This window comes from Cupressus sempervirens, chromosome 5 (assembly GCF_028749045.1).
Source record: "Cupressus sempervirens isolate cs-2001-9-10 chromosome 5, ASM2874904v1, whole genome shotgun sequence".
Taxonomy (NCBI): Eukaryota; Viridiplantae; Streptophyta; class Pinopsida; order Cupressales; family Cupressaceae; genus Cupressus; species Cupressus sempervirens.
The window spans coordinates 511168296-511189289 of NC_143122.1; the positions used below are offsets into that span (position 1 = coordinate 511168296).

Here is a 20994-nt window from a genome sequence, read left to right on the forward strand (position 1 = left end):
TTCAGAGAAGAAATAACGGAGTGGGGACACATTTTAGTTTCGGCTATTATGTCTGTTCTTCTATCACTGAGTTCGTTGTTTCAGCTGCCAGGGAGCAGCTGTAAAGTGGAGTTCAGCACAAGTACCTTTCACACAAGCGGTGCATCAATCTGGGTGCAGTCTCTTCTATTTTTCGGCATCTGTACTATCTTTATAATAGCCATAGGAACAACGAGCTTTGACATTTTCGCAAGAGAATTATCCCTCCAAAAAATATGCCAAGCTAAAATGAGGAAGCATGATATGGCATGACTTGCAAGGAAATTGACCTGATACAAGACAACTCTTGTGATTTTTTTCCGAGATCTATTACAGAATCTGAAGATGAATTTTTGTGCAGGGCCCTCTCATCATGGGCAACCACCAGCAGATTGTTTAGCGGTGGCTTTGTTCCTTCCCCAATTTCAAAGCTAATATGCATCTGTGTCAAAGATTATTAATTAATAAATTGCCTCCTTTAAACTGCTGCTACATACAAAATAGAGGGAAAATGCTCCTTAATGGGCTAGAATGCTTGGGAAAGAAGACTCTGTGAAGACTTGAAGAACATTCCAGAGATTTATTTCTCTAGTTTTTGGTGTCAAAATTGCTAGTAGCCAATTTTTTTTTTTAAAGAAATTACTGATTAAAAATTAATTAAAAAATAATATAGTTTTTGAACTTTAGAATTTCACTAATTCTAGAACTCGAAGAACATTCCAGCCATTTATTTCTCTAATTTTTGGTGTCAAGATTGCTATTAGCCAACTGTTTTTAAAAAGAAACTACTGATTGAAAATTAATTTAAAAATAAAATAATTTTTTGACTTTAGAAGTTCACTAATTTTTGTTATAAAAATTATTTGTGAGAAATTAATTCCCTGCCTATATATAAGCAGCGACTAATAAGGAGCCGACAATACACAGCTCTTGCATTTTCTTACATTTCATATAGATTATCTTAGGCATCTCATAATATCATAGATACTCATAATATCATATATGTTATAATTTGCTTAAGTGATGCTATCTATAGCCTACTTCACCATGCATAATTATTTCTGCAAGAAAACAACATTAATTATAGCGGAAGTAGAAATTTCTTCAGTCCACCGCCATGAAGGGAAAGTTTGGTATTCAGAAACAATTAAAAGTGTTAATAAACCTATAAGGAAAAAATTTCTGACGAGCACTGTAGTAAGATGCATCTTAATGTAGATTATCACAAAAAACCTGTTACAAGAAATTCAGTCTCTCTTTAAAAGCAGAGCAAAAATGTGTTACTCTTCTCAGATTCAATGATACAAAGAAATTCCTAAATGTAAATTATATTTCTTGGAAACCGTCAAAGTCGAATTGTATATACGTCATTCAACAAAATTAGATTTCACATATTCAATAGAAATAGATAACCCAAAATATGTGTAAATTGCCTTTACTCTTTTACATAGTTGGCTTGCCTGAACCGAGAAGTTGCCCAATTATAGCAGTAACCTGCAATCCAATTGAAGCAATCAATTCAAATTCTTATGACAAAATATCTGCTAATGTGGCAAAAATATGGTGAGAGATATTAGTGCTCTTGTGGTTACAACTTTATTATTTACTGTTAAATGGATGGAAAACGAAATTCCCTTACTTAATATACTACATCAAAGCACATCAATAAATATATTTCGATACAAACAGGAACATTGCTCTAGTTAACAAAGCAACTTCAAAATATACCACAAACCTTATAGGATAGCTATCAGAAAGTGCAAATACTTAAACATTAACCTCAAATACTAATTATTCCATTCAACACTGAATTCTGTTGAAGATTGTAGCTGTGATAGAGATCTTTATATCTGATTTTATGAAATAGAAATATGGTGGTTATGACTGTTATGGTCGTCTTCAACTAAAGAAGACATTTGCATAGTTACTGGATTTGTCCTAATAGCCCTGGATCCGGATCCGCGTGTGGATCCATGAGGATCCGGGCAGGATCCGTAATCCTGCTTGTGGATCCATCCACAAGCAGGATTGCAGATCCTGCCCGGATCCACGCGCGGATCTGCCTGAATCCGCAGCAGGGCCCAAATAAAAAAGCAAAAAAAAGGGCCCAACTTAAGTTTATAATGTTTTTCTTTTTTCCTAAAGGCCCTAAACCCTAAAAACGACCCTCTAAATCACAATGCAAGTGCACTTACTCTCTATTTTGCTCTCTAATTTTGCTCTCTCATACTTGTTAATTTAAAGTAAAGTGCTTGAATTCGAAAGAGATCGGTTGTGGAGCTCCAAATACCTTGCAAGAAGTGTTTAAGGTATGCATTTCAACCATATTCTTGAGTTCTTTCATAGATTATTGATTTATTTTTAGTTTTCCAAATTTTCAAAGTTTTGTGTAAGTGTGAAGCATGGTTTTCTTTCATTTATTTTTTTTTCTAGATTGCAAGAATAGAACAATAAGTAGTCAAAGCTCAGTGAGTGGGGGTAGGGCTACATCACCAAGCTTCAAAATTGATAAGGGGTCTCCTTTATGGAGACACACAACAAGAGTCGCACAATGTCTTGGGGGTCAGGCATACATATGGAAATGTAATTATTGCAACATACAGCATAGAAGCTCCTATTCCCGAGTGAAACTACATTTTTCGGGCCCTGCAGGTGAAGGAATTAACATGTGTCAGAGTAGTGATAAGAAGGGATTACCAGCTGCACAAATAGCAGCATTAGCAAAAGAGCAAGATGATGTTGATAGAGCAATTGCAAAAGCAAAACGTGGTGCTTCCAAAAAAACAAATACAACACCATCATCTGATTAAACAAACACAAGAACACATCTTTTTTTGCCTATGCCAACTACAAATGATGAAGATGAAGACCCATCTCCACTCACCCGCAAGAGAGGCCCACTAGATAGGGCATTCCAAAATGAAAAGAGAGACATTGCTGATCACAAAATTGGACGTTGTTTAATTGCAAATGGTGTTTCATTTAATTTTGTGAGATTACCTTATTTTAGGAAGATGGTGGAAGCAATAAATGATGCACCCCATGGTTACAAACCGCCTGGTTAAAGATTGTAGAAACCATCCATTGATCAATGTTATTGCTGTGTGCCCTAAGGGACCAATGTTCTCGAAGGTAGTTGATTGCGAAGGGCAAGTGAAAGATGCAGAATTTATTTCACGCATTCTCATTGATGCCGTAAAGTCAATGGGTCCCAATAATGTTGTCCAGGTGGTCACAGACAATGCAAAAGTTTGGAGCGCTGTAGGGATAATTGTAGAGTCTAGATATGATCATATCTTTTGGACACCATGCACCGTCCACTCTCTCAATTTAGTAATGAAAGCAATTGGACCCGAAATAGATTGAGTGAAAAGGATATATGAGGAAGCTGAAAAGATTCAAATGTTTGTGACAAATCACCACATGTCACAAGCAATTTTTAGGAGTTTCTCGGACTTGGAGTTATTGAAGGTAAATTTGTATATTTAATATAAAATTGAATATTATTGGATTCCATAATTATTAATTTTCGTTGTTTACATTAACATGTTTTAATTTTTAAATGTTACTACTAACTTGAGTTTAACATGTTCTTAGGTTGCTGAAACCCTCTTTGCCTCTCACACAATTGTCTTGAGACGACTTGTGAAGTTAAAAGAAGCATTGAAAATATGGTCATTAGCCCCCAATGGGGTGTTTGGAAGAATTCCAATACAGCAAGGGCCTTAAATGCGCGAAGAATGATACTAGATGAGGATTGGTGGGGTCTTCTAAGTTATGTGTTGGAAATCACCGATCCAATAATGGCAATGCTTCACTTTGCAGACAGTTATGAGCCATGCCTTGGGGATATTTATGATTCCATGGATAGTATGCTGGAAAAAATTAAAATGGTAAGTTTTATGCTCTTTTACAACAATTTTTTATTTGAGAGAGATCCAAATTCTAAAGTTTAAATTGACACATTCACTAATTATAATTATTATTCATATTTCATATCCTAGGTTATACAGAAGAGGGAGAATGATCCGGAGGACACCCTTTACAAGAAGGTGGAAAAAATTGTTCATCATCAATGGAACAAAATGACCACACCTTTGCACCTCCTTGCATATGCTCTATCCCCAAGGTACTGTAGTTCTTATCAAAATGCTTGTGCTTATTTTATCCAACATTTGTGCTATTGATATTTGATAGTGTTCAATTGTCTTTTGTTATCCCCAGGTACTATAGTGCAGAGGTACTTCGCCTTCCAGGTAGAGTGCCACCATTTAGAGATGCAGAGGTTGCAGATGGGTATAAGAGGGCACTAGCTAAGATATTCCAAGATCCAAAGATTGGGGCAATTGTGAGCAGTGAATTTTCTACCTTCAACTCAGGTGAGGATTTCCACCCTATTGCCATAGCAGACCAAAGCAGGATGGGTGCCATCAAATGGTGGTACCTTCATGGGCAAGTCTTCACGTACCTCCAACCTCTTGCCATAAAGGTCCTATCCCAAGTAAGTTTGTAAAATTAAGCTCAAGGATAACACTCTCAATTCCTTGAATTTATTATTTAATTTATTTATCTTGATTGTTGTATTGATAATTTTTAATTTCTCTTTAAGTTGCCAGCTCTTCTGCATTGAGCGGAATTGAAGTACTTACTCCTTTATCCACTCAGTCAAACGCAACCGGGTGGCTCCAAAAAAATCAAAAAACCTTGTGTTCATTCACAACAATTTGTGCTTGTTGTCACGGAAGGATCCTAAGTACAAGAAGGCGCCCGAAAAGCTTTGGGATGTAGCATCTGAGACTCCTAATTTAGATATGACCATCCGGGATCTTGCTAGATCCACTTTGATTGATGTGGATGATGAGGAGGATTATGAGTTAACAATCCCCTCTACTAGTACTACTGGTGGTTTGGGTTCCTCTACTGATACAAATGCAGCACTTGCAGCTCATCAGTACCCCTCTGATGCAAAATTTCTTGAAAATCCATTTGATGATTAAATCAAAAACTTTAGTCTTGACTCTTGACTCTTTTATGAGTAAATCATGTTACAAACTTTAAGTTTAATGATCTATATTTTGAATGTTACAAACTTTTACTTTCAGTAATTCAATGTGAATGTGTTGATTTTCTTTATAATCATGAAAATTGATTAATTATCAATGTCATTGATCAAGTATACTAGATTCATAGATATATACTATGAAATGATTTAGTTTTAGAATTATGTATATTTCTTTTTTTTTTTTAGTATATATGATGCATATATATATATGCACGAATCCTCCACAAATCATAATTGGGGGGAAAAAAAATCCCAAATCCACGGCTCCGATTCACGTGCCCGAATCGGATTCGTGTCACAAATCGGCAACTAAGGACATTTGTGATAAATTTTAAGATAATATAATGTAAAAAGACATGTGGCATACGTCATGTGACGAGGCATATGGAAATATGAATTGTTAAATACTTGGAAATATGAAAGGTCTTATTTTTGGGATTTGAAGAGACCTTCATGTGCAAGATGGAGAGTCTAAATTCAATCTATTTATGTGATTGCTTGGTGTATTGAAAAGCAATCAAGTGAAATGATTGTACTTGAACATTTTTCATTATCAATAAAAGAGATCTTTTGGTGGTGTGGCTGGGTTCTCCCCTTCAAGTGGAAGGATTCTCCCAGGATAAATGTATTGAGTCTTTTGTGTATTGTTTATACTCTTTATTGCTGTTTTATCTTTATTTCTGGGCAAAAACATTAACATGGTATCAGAGCTAGACTAGATAACAACAATATAGGAGTTCTAAAAATAATGTAGTTGTGATTGAGATTATTCTCACCTGTGTATTCAACTAAGTTGCATTGAGTGCTGGATCACTTCATTAGCAGAAAGACTTTCAGGACCTTGTCCTTTGTTAATGCCTTCTTCAATATCCATTATTTTTATGAATGAGCATCTGATGATGTCTGGGCAGTGTGGTTCTTCTTACATGAGGTGACTTGTGATTGTGAAATGTGTGCTCATGTCTGCTCTCTCGATTACTGTCGGGCTATATTAATGAAGCTGTGCCTATTATTTTGTGATCTTTGTCATCGTAAGCACAACCATATTGAAAAGGTTTGAAGTATTTGGCTCCCTTGCTCTGTATTTATTTATTTATTTCAAACCTGCTTTATGGAATTCAATCTCAGAGGTGGCATGAGATTTCTTTTGGCATTTGTTTGCTTTCATGTAGTCTGAGTTTATCCTCCAAGCGTCGATACTCCTTGTGCAGATCAAATTATATTCAGCGTGGCTTTGCTTCAGTATTTATCAGTCATATTGTTGGAAGTTATTTGTTGGGAAATAAATTTTATTATTTACTCCACTTAATGATTGAGTGCGTGGCTAAAAATAGTAGGCTGGGTGTTTTTGTTTGGAGTCATGCATATTTGAAATATGGGTATGTGTTGTAAAATTTTACTGTGCCAGGCATTTTTCATAAGTGCGGTACATTATATAGGTGTTCAAGAACTTACTGCATCTGTCCGTGTTCCTTTTGTTTCGTCCATTTGAATTTCTCGGTAAAAGTCTCTTCCGTCAATATCTCCTATGATTGGTCATTAGTTTTTTAGTCTTCATATTAAAAGATAAATAAAATAATATTTGTGGATTCAGTCTATTTAACACCAAATTGTAACTGACGTCAAGTGTTTTTGGTGTATCCTGAGAGGCGTCTCTTTCTTTTCACGTGGTCTTCCTTCATGATATCGAACTTGAGAAGTTTATGAGTGGTTTGGTTATAAGAATCGAAGAACAGGGTGCATTAGTAATGACATGTTGAGATAGAGGCATATGCGTGCCTGCATCAAAATTCTTGACATATGCTTCCATATCAAAACAAAAATTGCTAAAATGTTATTCAGTAATTTATCAGTGTATGATTTATTTTTTTATTTTAACTGAAATATTTTGATTGTAGTAACTTATATAAGTATTTGTGATTTGTATTGGGTAATCTACACTAGTTCTTGTTCGGTCCTTCTCTCAGCTGAGCTATGTCAGATTAATCTATTTGCTGCGAGTGATCATTTGAGGACTGGCCATTGATGAGAAAAGAGTTTTTTTAAGTACTTTTCAATATTTTTTTCTTCAGCATCATGATTGTGACCAAGGTTATATATGGTGATTATTTAAGAAAAAGTCTGGGAGATAATTTACCAGGTTTATATAGAAGCAATCTGTATGCCTTGAGAAATATTCATATCTGCAACTGTGTTTATAGTCTCTTATACTGGCATCATTCTAATGTGTTAATCATTGTATCTCTGCTAACTGCAAGCCACAACAGTGGTTGTAGGGAGAATATCTCTAAGTCTTTCTCATTTTGCTTTAAGCATTCTCAAAAGTTTAGAAATATTGCCATTATAAGCATATCACATTTTAAGCACTTTTTATGGTATCATTTGCTAAACGCTGATGATTGGTTGAGTGAACAACCGTGCATAAAATGTTTTTTTGGTGTCATTTTATCATTTCATGTCATCTTCATGCATTCCTAATGATGTTGTGGCATCACGGATGCACATTCAGCTGTGCTTCTTGGTTTTCTGTTAGAATCTTCAGTTTCTGAGATGTCCCTTGGTCGCATTCATTTAGCAAGAGGCTGTATTATGGTCATCTGTTTATGCAATATTTTTATGTGTCTGCATAGCTCTTGATGTACAACAATCTGTTGCAATTGCCTTGCATTTATGAAAGGGATATTATAGTGGCTGAAAACTTTCAATAGATTGTTCATGTTGATTGTTTAATGTCTAAACTGTGAAAGTGAAGTAACCTTCGTCCGGATTTGTGTGAGAGTTTGGCAATGGTTGGAAGTGCCAACACTCATACAAGTTGCTAACTCAGTTTTGTAGATCAGTGTATTTCTAATCACACCTTGATGTTCAGAAATTAACCACAGCATTGGAGGCCTGTGGTGTTCCTTCAGAAGCTATATAAAGGTGTTGTGAATAAGCCAACAAGTTGATTGTGAGGAAGATTAGATGATAAGGAGATAAGTATTATTGTTCTAATTTTATGATAAGGAAATAGGTATTATTGATCCCATGAGCATTGCATTGGCTATACTAGACCTATGTTCCCCCAAGTTTCCAAGACGGGGATGGCGGGATGGGTTTCTAGGACGGCAAAAAAAATTGCCAATTTTGGGGGGGAGGGACGGCTATTTTATATATATATATATAAGGAAAAATCTGAAAATATAAAACATACAAGAAAATTTGCATATATACATTACATTCAAATGAAGACATGGATAAACCAATTAAAACATCATAGAACCTTAACATACAACATTTCAATAATCAAACTCAATGCTCAATATGCTATAATGCATTCATAATTTGGAATTGTTGTCAATGTGCATGTAATATTAAGATAATAACATAAAATTTTGAGACATACCCAAGAACATAATTTAAAATTCATTTTCAATAGCAACAAGAGCAACAACCCACCTTCCAAATTGAAACACACTATCATTTAATTCTGGAACTAAACTTCAAATTCATTGTAAGTGGACTGATTAATACAAAAAGGTCCTCTATACAAACCATAAGACAGTATCTTGATGCAACTTCCAATATTTCACCATATCTTCCACAAAGGACCTAGATCAACCCAAGACCAACCTAGCATTGATGTATTGCCAGAAAATGACATAAGGATGCATGTTCTAGGTCTATTATTGTTACCTCCCAAATTTTTGATCTATTAAAATAATCTTATAGCCGTTGTAATAATTAGTTAAAAAACTCTTAGATATCATGATCTTGTGAAATGGAAGTTATGATTAACCGAATTGATCCATGTGAAAATTACTTGTTAGTTGATTATTGTTATTTCAACCAAAAATGAATGCTTATATTTCAAGATAAATGTTAATGGTGGTTAGCCGTTGTGACAATTATTAGTTATTGTGTTTTCTTGATATTTCAATTAAAATGGAGGAACGTGTTATTATTGTGGAAAATGCATTTTTTTGTTGTCGGGCAGAGGAAGAGGGGAAGCATTGCTAAACGGGATTTTAAGGAATGGGGCACAAATTTAGTCCATCGTCAGACCATCAGGTATGGGTTCTAACTACTTTGGCGAAGGATTTAACGGCTTAGCAACAATGTACACCTTGGCCAATCATGAGCTACTCGGTCAGTTCTTAAAAACAAGGGAAATATTAAAAATTTAACCTTTTTTTAATTTATGAGACTGTGGAATGGTCAACAAGTGTAACTCTCTCTCTCTCTCTCTCTAGATATATATATATATATATATATATATATATAATGACACCATGTTATTTGCTAACATCTATAAGTTGCACCTACATGTCTATATACAAATATGTGTGTGTGCACAAGCAATATAATGATATAAAGCATTTTACATGCTCCCAAAATTACACATGCATATACATATGTATATGTGTATGTACAACTATAAGTAGAAATCAATAGCATGATGACAGTACGTGTGTGTGTGTGTGTGTGTGTGTGTCTATTTGACATAAACCATGAAAAAATATAATCTTTGTAGTCGGAATAAAGTAACTATTATGTTTAGTACTTGTTAAAGCTAGTCGAGCTAGGTAGTTAGAAGGTGAGGGAATGCGTCAGTTGGTTTCCAACCAACCAACTCTTCTATAAATATTATGACACCATGTTATTTGCTAACATCTATAAGTTGCACCTACATGTATATATACATATATGCGTGTGTGCACGAGCAATATAATGATATAAAGCATTTTATGTGCTCCCAAAATTACACATGCATATACATATGTATATGTTTATGTACAAATATAAGTAGAAATCAATAGGATGATGACAATACATATATGTGTGTGTGTCTATATATATATATATATATATATATATATATATATGACATAAACCATGAGAAAGTATAATCTTTGTAATCAGAATAAAGTCACTATTATGTTTAGGACTTGTTAAAGCTAGTCGAGTTGAGTAGTTAGGAGGTGAGGGAATACGTCGGTTGGTTGGAAACCAACCGACTCTTCTATAAATATTTGGAATATTGTCAATGAACTCATGTTGATTTTTGGTATTAATAAATAAATCACTTCCTCGCCTACTGGTATTGTGGTATGAATGGTATATTATGTGTTTTACTTCATATATATCTCAATTGGACTATCCTATATGATCTCTGTGAAATCAAGTGATATTTCCACTCTACATTTTTTGCATCGTTGTCTAAGTCCGAACCTAGAGGTTGGCAGGATGGAGTAATGGGAAGGCCCTTTGTACCACTCATCCAAGTAACAAATAATGACGAGGAAGAGGAGGAAATAACCATGAAAGATCAGTTGACACGTGATTTGGTAACGGCCTGGGAAGTTGCAGTCGATTAGTATGTACAAAGGGAAGCGCGTGAGAGAATAGTCCCTGAAGGTATGGTATGCGACGAACTTTTGGTGTCGCCAACAGTGTACGATCTCTTGAGAGAGATCCCTCGCCTATTAGCACGAAATTTGTTACGAGTGGAAGAGGAAAGAGCTGAGACACAAAGGGAATAGAGGAGACAACAAGTACTACAACAATTTGCAGCAAGGAGAACCAAGGAGCGTGAAGAACGTAAAGATTCCAAAAAGAGAAACAAACAATAAAACGATTTATACCCCTGATCCCAAACATATATTCCAAGCGGGTACAAGGAGAAGAAATTGAGGAAGAAGTCACTTTGAAGATACTTCGTCTCTAGCAGCAGCAGGAGAGACGTTGTAACTGGAAAAGAGGACAAGGGCATTCCACGAGAATCCAAGAGGAGTTGATCGAGCATACAATTGAAGGTATAGCAAATTTGGTCATCTTTGTAAGGAAACTCAAGTGCGGAAACAGCTTCCTACACTAATCTCATAAGGAAAGTATGGTGCAAATCCTTTTAAAAATCTTCTACACTTACAGATTCAATATCATGTAAACAACATTATTGCAGCCAACCATGCATACAAAAAATAGATAGAGAAAGAACACATAACACAAAGATTTGCAGGTGGGGAAAAACCTTTCGGTAAAACAACCCCACCCCTCCAAAACCTACACAATGTATTATCTTCAACACAAGATTACAATACACTTGCAATGCAAGTTCACCATCAACAATAGAAGACTCTAGCAGCACCTCAATACCTGCAAACTTTCATCTATCACACTATTGCATTACAACATGCAATACTCATTTTATGAACATCTTAAGACCCAACAAAATGCCCACAAAGGAGTTGGGCGTTTTTCATGGCTCAATCACCAAGAAACATGCACAATGCCACATGTACATCCAATACCAAGAAAAGGGCGTCCATCCCTTGAATAAGCAATGATAGCTTGTCATAGAATCCGCCAAAAATAGCGGTCACAAGAGAAGTGTAAGGGAATCCGTCATACCAACCTATTTTTGGCATATTCTCTTACACACACCAACCACTCATTCTTGGGCGCCCAAATAGGCCTCATGTCATAAGATGCTCTTACACCTGTCATAGCTTATTCCTTAAATAGCTCTTACGCGTCATAGGAATCCGTCATAACCATTTCAGCCATGATCTCCTTCACACACTTCAAGATGCCGACACATGTAAGTGATCAACATGCCAACTAGACATGTACACTCACATTTACATATTATTTGCAAAAATACATTTTACAAAACAAATAATAATAAGAATAGGAATTATACAAGGTTGAGACACCTTATTCCTAACATTCTCCCACTTGTCGAACACCTTGTAAGAGCAACAGGAACATAACAGGAACTAACCGCTATAGGCCGAAAGGCCCATAGACTCCGAACACCATCTAAACTTCTCAGTGCCCACTGGTTTCGTTAATGCATCTGCAACATTCTTCACAATATCTACCTTCTCCAAATTTACCTTTCCATCTTCCACCATATCTCTCACAAAGTGAAACTGCACATCAATGTGCTTCGTTCTGGCATGGAAAGTTGGATTCTTCGCAAGGCAAATAGCACTCTGACTGTCACATCAAATAGTAATCTGTTCTGCATCAACACCAACATCAAAACACAATCTCTTAAGCCAAATGGCTTCCTTACAAGCATGAGTAGCAGCCATGTACTCAGCTTCTATAGTGGACAAAGCAACCACAGGTTGTCACTTACTCATCCAACTGATGGCACCACCAAACATAGTGAACACATAACCATTGGTGGATCTCCTGCGATCAATATCACCTGCCCAATCTGAATCCACAAACCCATGAATACAAACTGAATGCGGAGATCCAGAAGAGTTACCATGATAACATATGGAGTAAGCTAATGTACCCCTCAAATATCTGAATACTCGCTTAACTGCATCCCAATATATCCGTCCAGGATTAGCCATAAATCAACTCAGGACTCCCACTGCTTGGGCAATGTCTGGTCTAGCACAGACCATAGCATACATAAGACTACCAACTGCACTAGCATAAGATACTCTACTCATGTCCTCCACCTCACTAGGAGATTTTGGACAATCATCTACAGATAACTTTGTTCCCACAGAAATAGGAACACATAGTGGTCTACAATTTGCCATGCTGAACCTGTCCAACACAAACTTCACATACTTACTCTAACTCAACCAAAGTTTTCTGTTAGACCTGTCTCTACTGATTTCCATACCCAAGATGTACCTAGCTGCCCCAAGATCTTTCATCTCAAACTGTGCTGACAACTGAGATTTAAAATCAGAAATCATACCCTTACCCTTCCCAAACAGCAACATATCATCAACATATAATGCAACAATAAGAAGGCGATCATTTTCAACTCTAAAATAAACACAATGATCTAATTTCGATCTTACAAATCCAATTGACAACACAAAGGCATCAAACTTAAGGTACCACATCCTAGGAGATTGCTTGAAACCATATAGAGATTTCTTCAATCTGCAAACAAATGATTCTTTACCTTTAACAATGTAGTGCTCAGGCTGTGACATATAAATCTCTTCCTCCAAATCACCATGAAGGAAAGTTGTCTTCACATCCATCTGTTCTATCTCTAAATCATATGATGTAGCAAGAGATAACAGAAATCTAATGGATGTCAACTTTGCAACAGGAGAGAATATTTCACCATAATCTATTCCCTCTACCTGTGAATACCCCTTTGCAACCAATCTAGCTTTGTACCTTTCAACACTGCCATCTGCACAGAATTTCTTCTTGAACACCCATTTAGCCAACAGTACAAGGTCCCAAGTTTTGTTTTTCTCTAATGAAGCCATCTCATCATCCATAGCCTCAATCCAGGAACCTGCATCTTCCATGCCCAAAGCCTCTTTCACAGATCTAGGCTCATCAGTGTTAGTAATCAAAGCAAAAGCACAACTGGAATCTAACATACAATAACCAAATCTTTCTGGTTGCTTTCTTTCTCTCCTGGATCTCCTCAAGGGCTGAGGTTGAGGTTGTTCTTCCTCTTCTTCTGAACTGTCAGAGCTGCTAGAGCTCTCCTCATCATTAGACCCAACATGGTCTCTCTATTCAGTCTTCTCAGGGGTAGGAGGCAACTGAACAACATCTTTTTCCTTCTCTTTTTCATTTGGTTGTAGCACAATAGGAGAAGATGTTAGCTCTCTAAAAATAACATTTCTGCTATACAACACCTTACTAGTCACAGGATCCCAAAGCTTGTATCCTTTCACACCAGCATTGTACCCGATGAAAATACATTTAACAGATTTGTTTTCCAACTTAGATCTTTTCTCCTTTGGAACATATACATAAGCTTCACAACCAAAAACACGAAGATGTCTAATTGAAGGCTTCTTACCGGACCACACCTCCATGGGTGTCTTACCAACAAGGGCTGATGTAGGAGATCTGTTAACCAGATAGCAAGCAGTGGCCACAACTTCGGCCCAAAACCTTTGTTCTAAACCAACTCCACTAAGCATACTCCTAGCCTTCTCCATCAGTGTCCTGTTCATTCTCTCTGCAACTCCATTTTGCTCCGGGGTATAAAGAGTTGTCTTATGCCTCTCGATACCTTGTTCTTTACAGAACAGTTCAAACTCTACTAAGCAAAACTCACCACCATTGTCAGTTCTCACAGACTTAATCTTCTTACTAGTCTGATTCTCTACAAGGGATTTAAATTCCTTGAATCGACTAAAGACTTGTGTCTTACTTTTAAGGAAATAAATCCATGTCCTTCTACTATAATCATCTATGAAAGATACAAAAAAACAGACTTGGAGATCGAAGGAACTTTTACAGGACCAAATACATCAGAATGAATAAGATCCAAAACATCAAAAGATTTGTGAGAACTAGAGTAAAACTGAACACGATTTTGTTTACCATATACACAATGTTCACAGAAGTCGAACTCGAGATTGCAATCATTTAACCCCTCAACGAGATTTTTGTTTTTCAGGGTTCTGAGACCCTTCTCACCAATGTGGCCAAATCTCATATGCCACAACATTGTCTTTTCTGCAGGAAGCTTTCCTTCCAAAGTGTTTGCATTGCCATCGGAACCAATAACCACAAAATTCTTCACTGCTCGTTCAGATGGTGAGGATGAAGAACTGTTACATAGAGGAATACATGCATCTAGCTGAAACAGAGTACCTCTCCTAGTACCCTTAGCAAGCACCATCGATCCTCTAATCATCTTACATCCTTCTTTCGAAAAAACAACTTGCACTCCTACATCGTTCAGCATACTTACAGATAATAGGTTTCGTGCTAGACCTGGAATGTGCATAACTCCATTGATTCCCTTTACTCGTCCATCAGAAAATTTGATAGTGACCCTTCCGCGTCCAACTATCTTCAGTTGAGAATCATCACCCAAGTACACCTTTCCACCATCGAACTCTTCATATCTTGAGAACCAGTTTCAATGAGAGGTCATGTGAAAAGATGCACCCGAGTCAACCAACCACACATCATCAAATGCATGGGCTGCCAAAGCTACGATGAATGCATCGCCATCTTGTTGAGATTTTTCAGAACCAGAATCTGAGGCTTTCTTCTTCTTCTTAGGCTCTTTACAGTCTTTACGGAAGTGCCCAGTCTTTTCACAGTTCCAACATTTTGCCTTGGACTTATTGGAAGTCTTTGACTTCCCACGGGATTTGGATCTACCCTTATTGTCAGACTTATTGTCATTTTTCTTTCCTCTTTCCGTGGATCTCCCACGAACAGCAAGGGCTTCTTTTTCCGAAACGGAAGCCTTTCTCCGCATCTCCTCTGATAGCAGCGAAGACACCACATCATCCATTTTGAAGGTGACTAATGTGCTTCCGAGAGCCATCACAAGATGGTCCCATGAATCCAGTAAAGAACACAAAAGTGTGTAGCAACGATCCTCCTCCTCTAACTTGACACCAACTGATGTCAACTGTGTAGCCAGCAGATTAAATGAATTTAAATGATCCATTAAGGATCCACCTTCCTCCATTCGCAAAGAATACAACTTCTTCCTTAGGAACAACTTGTTCACCAGAGATTTGGCCTGATACACGGCCCCAAGTCTTTCCCACAAACTATATGCAGTTTTCTCATCTAGAACATTCAGAAGGACTGCAACGGTTAAACAGAGTCTTATGAGACCCTTAGCTTTACGGTCTTTGATATCCCAATCTGCTTGAGTTATAGTTGCTGATCTTGTAGCGCTTGTAGTCGCTTCCCATAGGTCAAGATCTTCCAACATGTCTTCCATCTTGAGTTTCCACAACTCGAAATTAGTGCCATTAAATTTCTCCACCTCCATTCTTCCATATGATGAACTCGCCATCTCAATCTACAAATAAGATTTAGGATACTCTGCACAAGACTCCCACTCAACTTGAGATTAGCTCAAAAAACCCTACCCAACAACTAGGATCAAAAGTTGATCAAGCTCTAATACCACTTGTAAGGAAACTCAGGTGCGGAAACAACTTCCTACACTAATCTCATAAGGAAAGTATGGTGCAAATCCTTTTAAAAATCTTCTACACTTACAGATTCAATATCATGTAAACAACATTATTGCAGTCAACCATGCATACAGAAAATAGATAGAGAAAGAACACATAACACAAAGATTTGCCGATGGGGAAAAACCTTTCGGTAAAACAACCCCACCCCTCCAAAACCTGCACAATGTATTATCTTCAACACAAGATTACAATACACTTGCAATGCAAGTTCAACATCAACAATAGAAGACTCCAGCAGCACCTCAGTACCTGCAAACTTTCATCTATCACACTATTGCATTACAACATGCAATACTCATTTTATGAACATCTTAAGACCCAACAAAATGCCCACAAAGGAGTTGGGCGTTTTTCATGGCTCAACCACCAAGAAACATGCACAATGCCACATGTACATCCAATACCAAGAAAAGGGCGTCCATCCCTTGAATAGGCAATGACAGCTTGTCATAGAATCCGCCAAAAATAGCGGTCACAAGAGAAGTGTAAGGGAATCCGTCATACCAACCTATTTTTGGCATATTCTCTTACACACACCAACCACTCATTCTTGGGCGCCCAAATAGGCCTCATGTCATAAGATGCTCTTACACCTATTATAGCTTATTCCTTAAATAGCTCTTACGCGTCATAGGAATCCGTCATAACAATTTCAGCCATGATCTCCTTTTCACACTTCAAGATGCCGACACGTGTAAGTGATCAACATGCCAACTAGACATGTCTCACATTTACATCTTATTTGCAAAAATACATTTTACAAAACAAATAATAATAAGAATAGGAATTATACAAGGTTGAGACACCTTATTCCTAACAATCTCAGAGACACCAACAGGGAAGTTGGGATACAAAAATCCAGAGACACTGACAGGGAGAGACTTCTCACAGGAGCAAAGTCAAGAAGGGGATACTTTCAGTAGTTCCTCCTTGAGAACGAACTTCCAGTCAGGAGGGAGTGTTGCATCAGGAGGGGGGAGTGTTCCATCGGGAGGAAGTGTTCCATCAAAGGTGTTCACATAATGGCAATAGACAAACAAAAATTACCAAGGTTCACAAAGGACAGCTTGGAGGACCCCGCTCGCCACCGTAAAACATGTATAACCATATGGTAAGTGAATGGACAAAATGACACAGAGGAATGGTTAAAAGCCTTTCTAGCCACATTAAGAGGTATTGCCATTGATTGGTATACAGATTTGGAGGCGGCAAAGAAAAACACATGGAATAATATCCACACAGCCTTCGAGGAAGAATTCAGACTCCTGAGAGATGATGATGAAATAGTAACAGAAATTTATAACACAAGACAAGGGAAGAATGAATCCGTTAAAGCCTAACGCAGAAGAATGAAAGAGTTGATAGGGAAACCAGATAACAAGCTGATAGATGGACTAAAAAAATGATGGTCCATCGAAGGATTAACACCGTATCTCAAGAAAAAGATGACAACAGTCCCACCATCAACATTTGGAGATGAATGTAGCCGTGCCATGACATAAAACGCAAGAGAAAAACTTCTAGGGCAACAAGGCATGGAAGTGCAAGTGAAAGCTCAAAGGAGAGCAAAGAAGAATCCAAAACCATTCAAGCCCTGAGAAAAGACTTGAGGCATTTGATGAAGGAAGTGGCAGGGAGTAAAGAAGAAAAGAAAGAAGGGAGAGAACTTTGGTGTACTGAGTGTGAAAAAGAAGGCCGTATAAAAGGAGCATGCTCGAAGAAAACATTTTGTGAGATTTGTCAAGTATTGGGGCACGCAATTAAAGATTGCCCCTATAATTTGAAAACAAGAAGCGCTCAAGTATTCCTAACCCAAGGGAGGCAACCTACACCTCCCTCCCCTCCACCAAAGAACACAAATACAGAAGCCTCACCAAGACAATACAAAAATAATAGGAGAGGAAGTAACAATAATAACAACAACAATAGCAATAACAACACACCATGGCGGCTACTCCAGTATGATTCCAAGAGGAGGCCAATGATTCAATGTAGGAGATGTAAAGAGTAGGAAAATTTTGCACGAGATTCTCAAAGCAAAGGAGGACAAAATGGAGGGATGCTCTACAAATGGTGTGGGCCAAGCAATTATGAGGATGCAAATTGCCTGAGACAAAAGGGGGTAAATATGCTAGACATTGAATATCCAAAAGGTGAGGTTCTTGCAGTCACCAAGATGCAAGCCAGAAAATTAACCTATCTGAATGCTACTACGAAGACCGAAAGATTTCAGGAAACAAAGAAACACATTCAAGATAGCATGAGAGAGGAAGGAAAGACAAAGCTAAAAAACCTACTTCAAATAGGGGTGTAACGAATATTGTGCGGCAAGTACTAGAAACTACTATCCCAGTAAAAATAGGTGATTTATTAGAAACATTACCCCAACTGCAAGTAGCACTAACATAGGGGGAAACCCGAAAGGGATAACCTCAAAGAAAGAGGAGGGAGAAGTACGGACAGAAGACAATACCATGTTTACCATAGGGATGGGGAGAACACCAACGGTAGTAGAGATGGAGATACTAGGGTGCAAACTCTCAAATACTATTGTGGATGGAAGTTCTAGCGTAAATGTCTTATCAGAAGAAACATGGAAAAAAATAGGGAAACCTACACTCTAGTCACCGACATTTCAACTATTGGGAGCGGACCAACATGGAATCAAGAGTATCAAGACGCTGATGGGACAAAAAGTCATAGTTGGTGTACAAAAAAATTTATCGATTTTGTGGTTATCATCCTAGAGAAGAAAAGATACGATGCTCTATTAGGAAGGGGATGGTTGGTTACAGAAAAAGCTACCCATAACTGGAAACAAAACACTCTATCTATTGAGTCAGAAGGAAGAAAGTACAACATAGACCTCAAGAACCAGTCAGTAAATCGGGACTTGGCATCAAACTTCGAAGGAGAAGAATATGGAGGGATGGAACCAGATGAGGAAGGAGTATTTAGATTAGGGGAATGCTCAGAAGACAACACAAGTTCCCTTAATGAATTATTTCACTAGCAAATGGGAGACTATGAAGTTTTCCATGCGAAATGTAAAATGTTGGAAGTACAAGAATCTAAGTCGGAGGAACAATACTCAAAAGTACACAGAGTATAAGGAAGGGATGGCAACTCTCAACAAGACACCAGCACACATTTTTGAACAAAAAGTGGAATAGGATTTGAACCTCGTATAAGGAGATCAACACAAGGAAATATGGATAGGAGATGATTGGGACCCAATATTGAAAGCAATAGCCCTTATAATCTTCTTGGAGTATAAGGACGTCTTTGCGTGGACGTACAAAGACTTGAAGGGAGTACCCCCATAACTATGTGTCCATCGGATTCCATTGGTACCCCGAGCAAGACCAGTACGAAAAAGGCCTTATAGAATTGAATAAAAGCTATGCTAAAAGGGTCGGGGAAGAAATCACAAGGATGTTAGAAGCAAGGATAATATTCAAAGTACAAACAAGTGAATGGGTATCTCCTATAGTCATATCACTCAAGAAAGATGGCGCTCAAATTCAAATATATGTGTAAATTTCAAATGTTTGAATGCACTAATAATAAAAGACCCATTTCCCATTCCGTTTACTGATAGCATTTTGGAGGAAGTAGCTGGCCATGAGATGTATTCCTTCATGGACGAATTTTTAGGATACAATCAGATTAGCATTGCGGAAGAAGATAAGCTAAAAACTACATTTGTGGTTGAAGAGGGGATATATGCCTATAATAGGATACCCTTCGGACTATGCAATGCACCAGCCACATTCTAGAGGATCATACTACTATCTTCGATGGAATGTCTGTGGGGAATTTCAAAGCATTCTTAGATGACTGGTCTGTTTACAGTGAGCAAGAGCAACACCTCAAAATTCTTGGAGAATGCATGGAGAAATGTCGAAGAGCAAGATTAGCCCTCAATCCAAAAGAATGCAGGTTCATGGTTCCACACAGGAGACCGCTTGGGCATATTGTGTGCAAAGAAGGATTTAAGACAGATCCTGATAATGGAAGCGTCGTCCAATGTAACAAGTATCAAGTCATTTCTGGGTCATGTAGGATACTATAGAAGATTTATAAAAGGATTTGCCGAAGTATCAATGCCACTAGAAAGGTTAACCAGGAAAGAGGAGCAATTTGGGTGGAAGGAAGAGCAGGAAGACGCCTTTCAAGAACTGAAGAAAAGATTAATCGAGGCCCCTATCCTCATATATCCCGACTGGGACAAAATTCCCTGTCCATGTGAACGCCTCCAATTATGCAATAGGTGTTACTTTGGCACAAACAAGGCAGGAAGGGTTGGATCATCCTGTATATTTTGCAAGGAAGCTTCTATCTAAAGCAGAGCGTAACTACAATACCACGGAGTAGGAAGCATTAGGTATGGTGCATGCAATACAAAAATTCAAACATTACTTACTAGCTACACCCTTTACATTTTTTCTTGACCACCAAGCACTAATGTACTTAGTAAACAAACCGGTAATTCAAGGGAGAGTAAGAAGATGGCTAATTCTACTACAAAAATTTACATTTAAAATTATAGTGAGGCCAGGAAAATCTCATGTGATAGCTGATCAGTTGTCAAGGATCAAGTCAGAGGAAGCTTCGAGTAGTGGGGTGTGTGAGGATTTTCTAGATGCACACTTATTTCAGATTACCTCAATGGTACGAAAAATTGGACACTACTTATCAACAACAACCTTTCCAAAGGAAATGCCTACAACGGAAAGGAGAAAAATTGCCTTAAAAAGTAGCGCATTCCAACTAATTGAAGGGTTATTGTGCAAAATGTGACTAGACAGAATAATGAGGAGATATGTAATGGAGGAAGAAATTCCAGGGGTTCTAAGCGAAGCCCACAAAGGACTGACGGGAGGTCACATGGGACCAGATACTACGGCAAGGAAGGTACTTTTGGGAGGACTATGGTGGCCGACATTGTTTGCAGATGCA

At 37.6% G+C, this 20994-nt stretch overlaps 1 protein-coding gene across 4 annotated transcripts in view; it reads right to left on the reverse strand.

The window, feature by feature from the left end:
* Positions 1–1211: 1211 nt before the first annotated feature.
* TIM10 (Tim10/DDP family zinc finger protein) overlaps positions 1212–20994 on the reverse strand; it is a 47195-nt gene continuing 27412 nt past the window's right edge. For 2 of the 4 annotated variants that reach the window (XM_089831590.1, XM_089831589.1), the window contains one exon: positions 1212–1512. In XM_089831590.1, coding sequence (XP_089687716.1) covers positions 1462–1512 — 51 coding nt within the window. In that variant the 3' untranslated portion in view covers positions 1212–1461. Of the gene's footprint in view, positions 1513–2511; positions 2665–20994 lie in introns of all 4 variants that reach the window. The other 2 variants (XM_089831586.1, XM_089831587.1) reach the window with 2 other exon arrangements.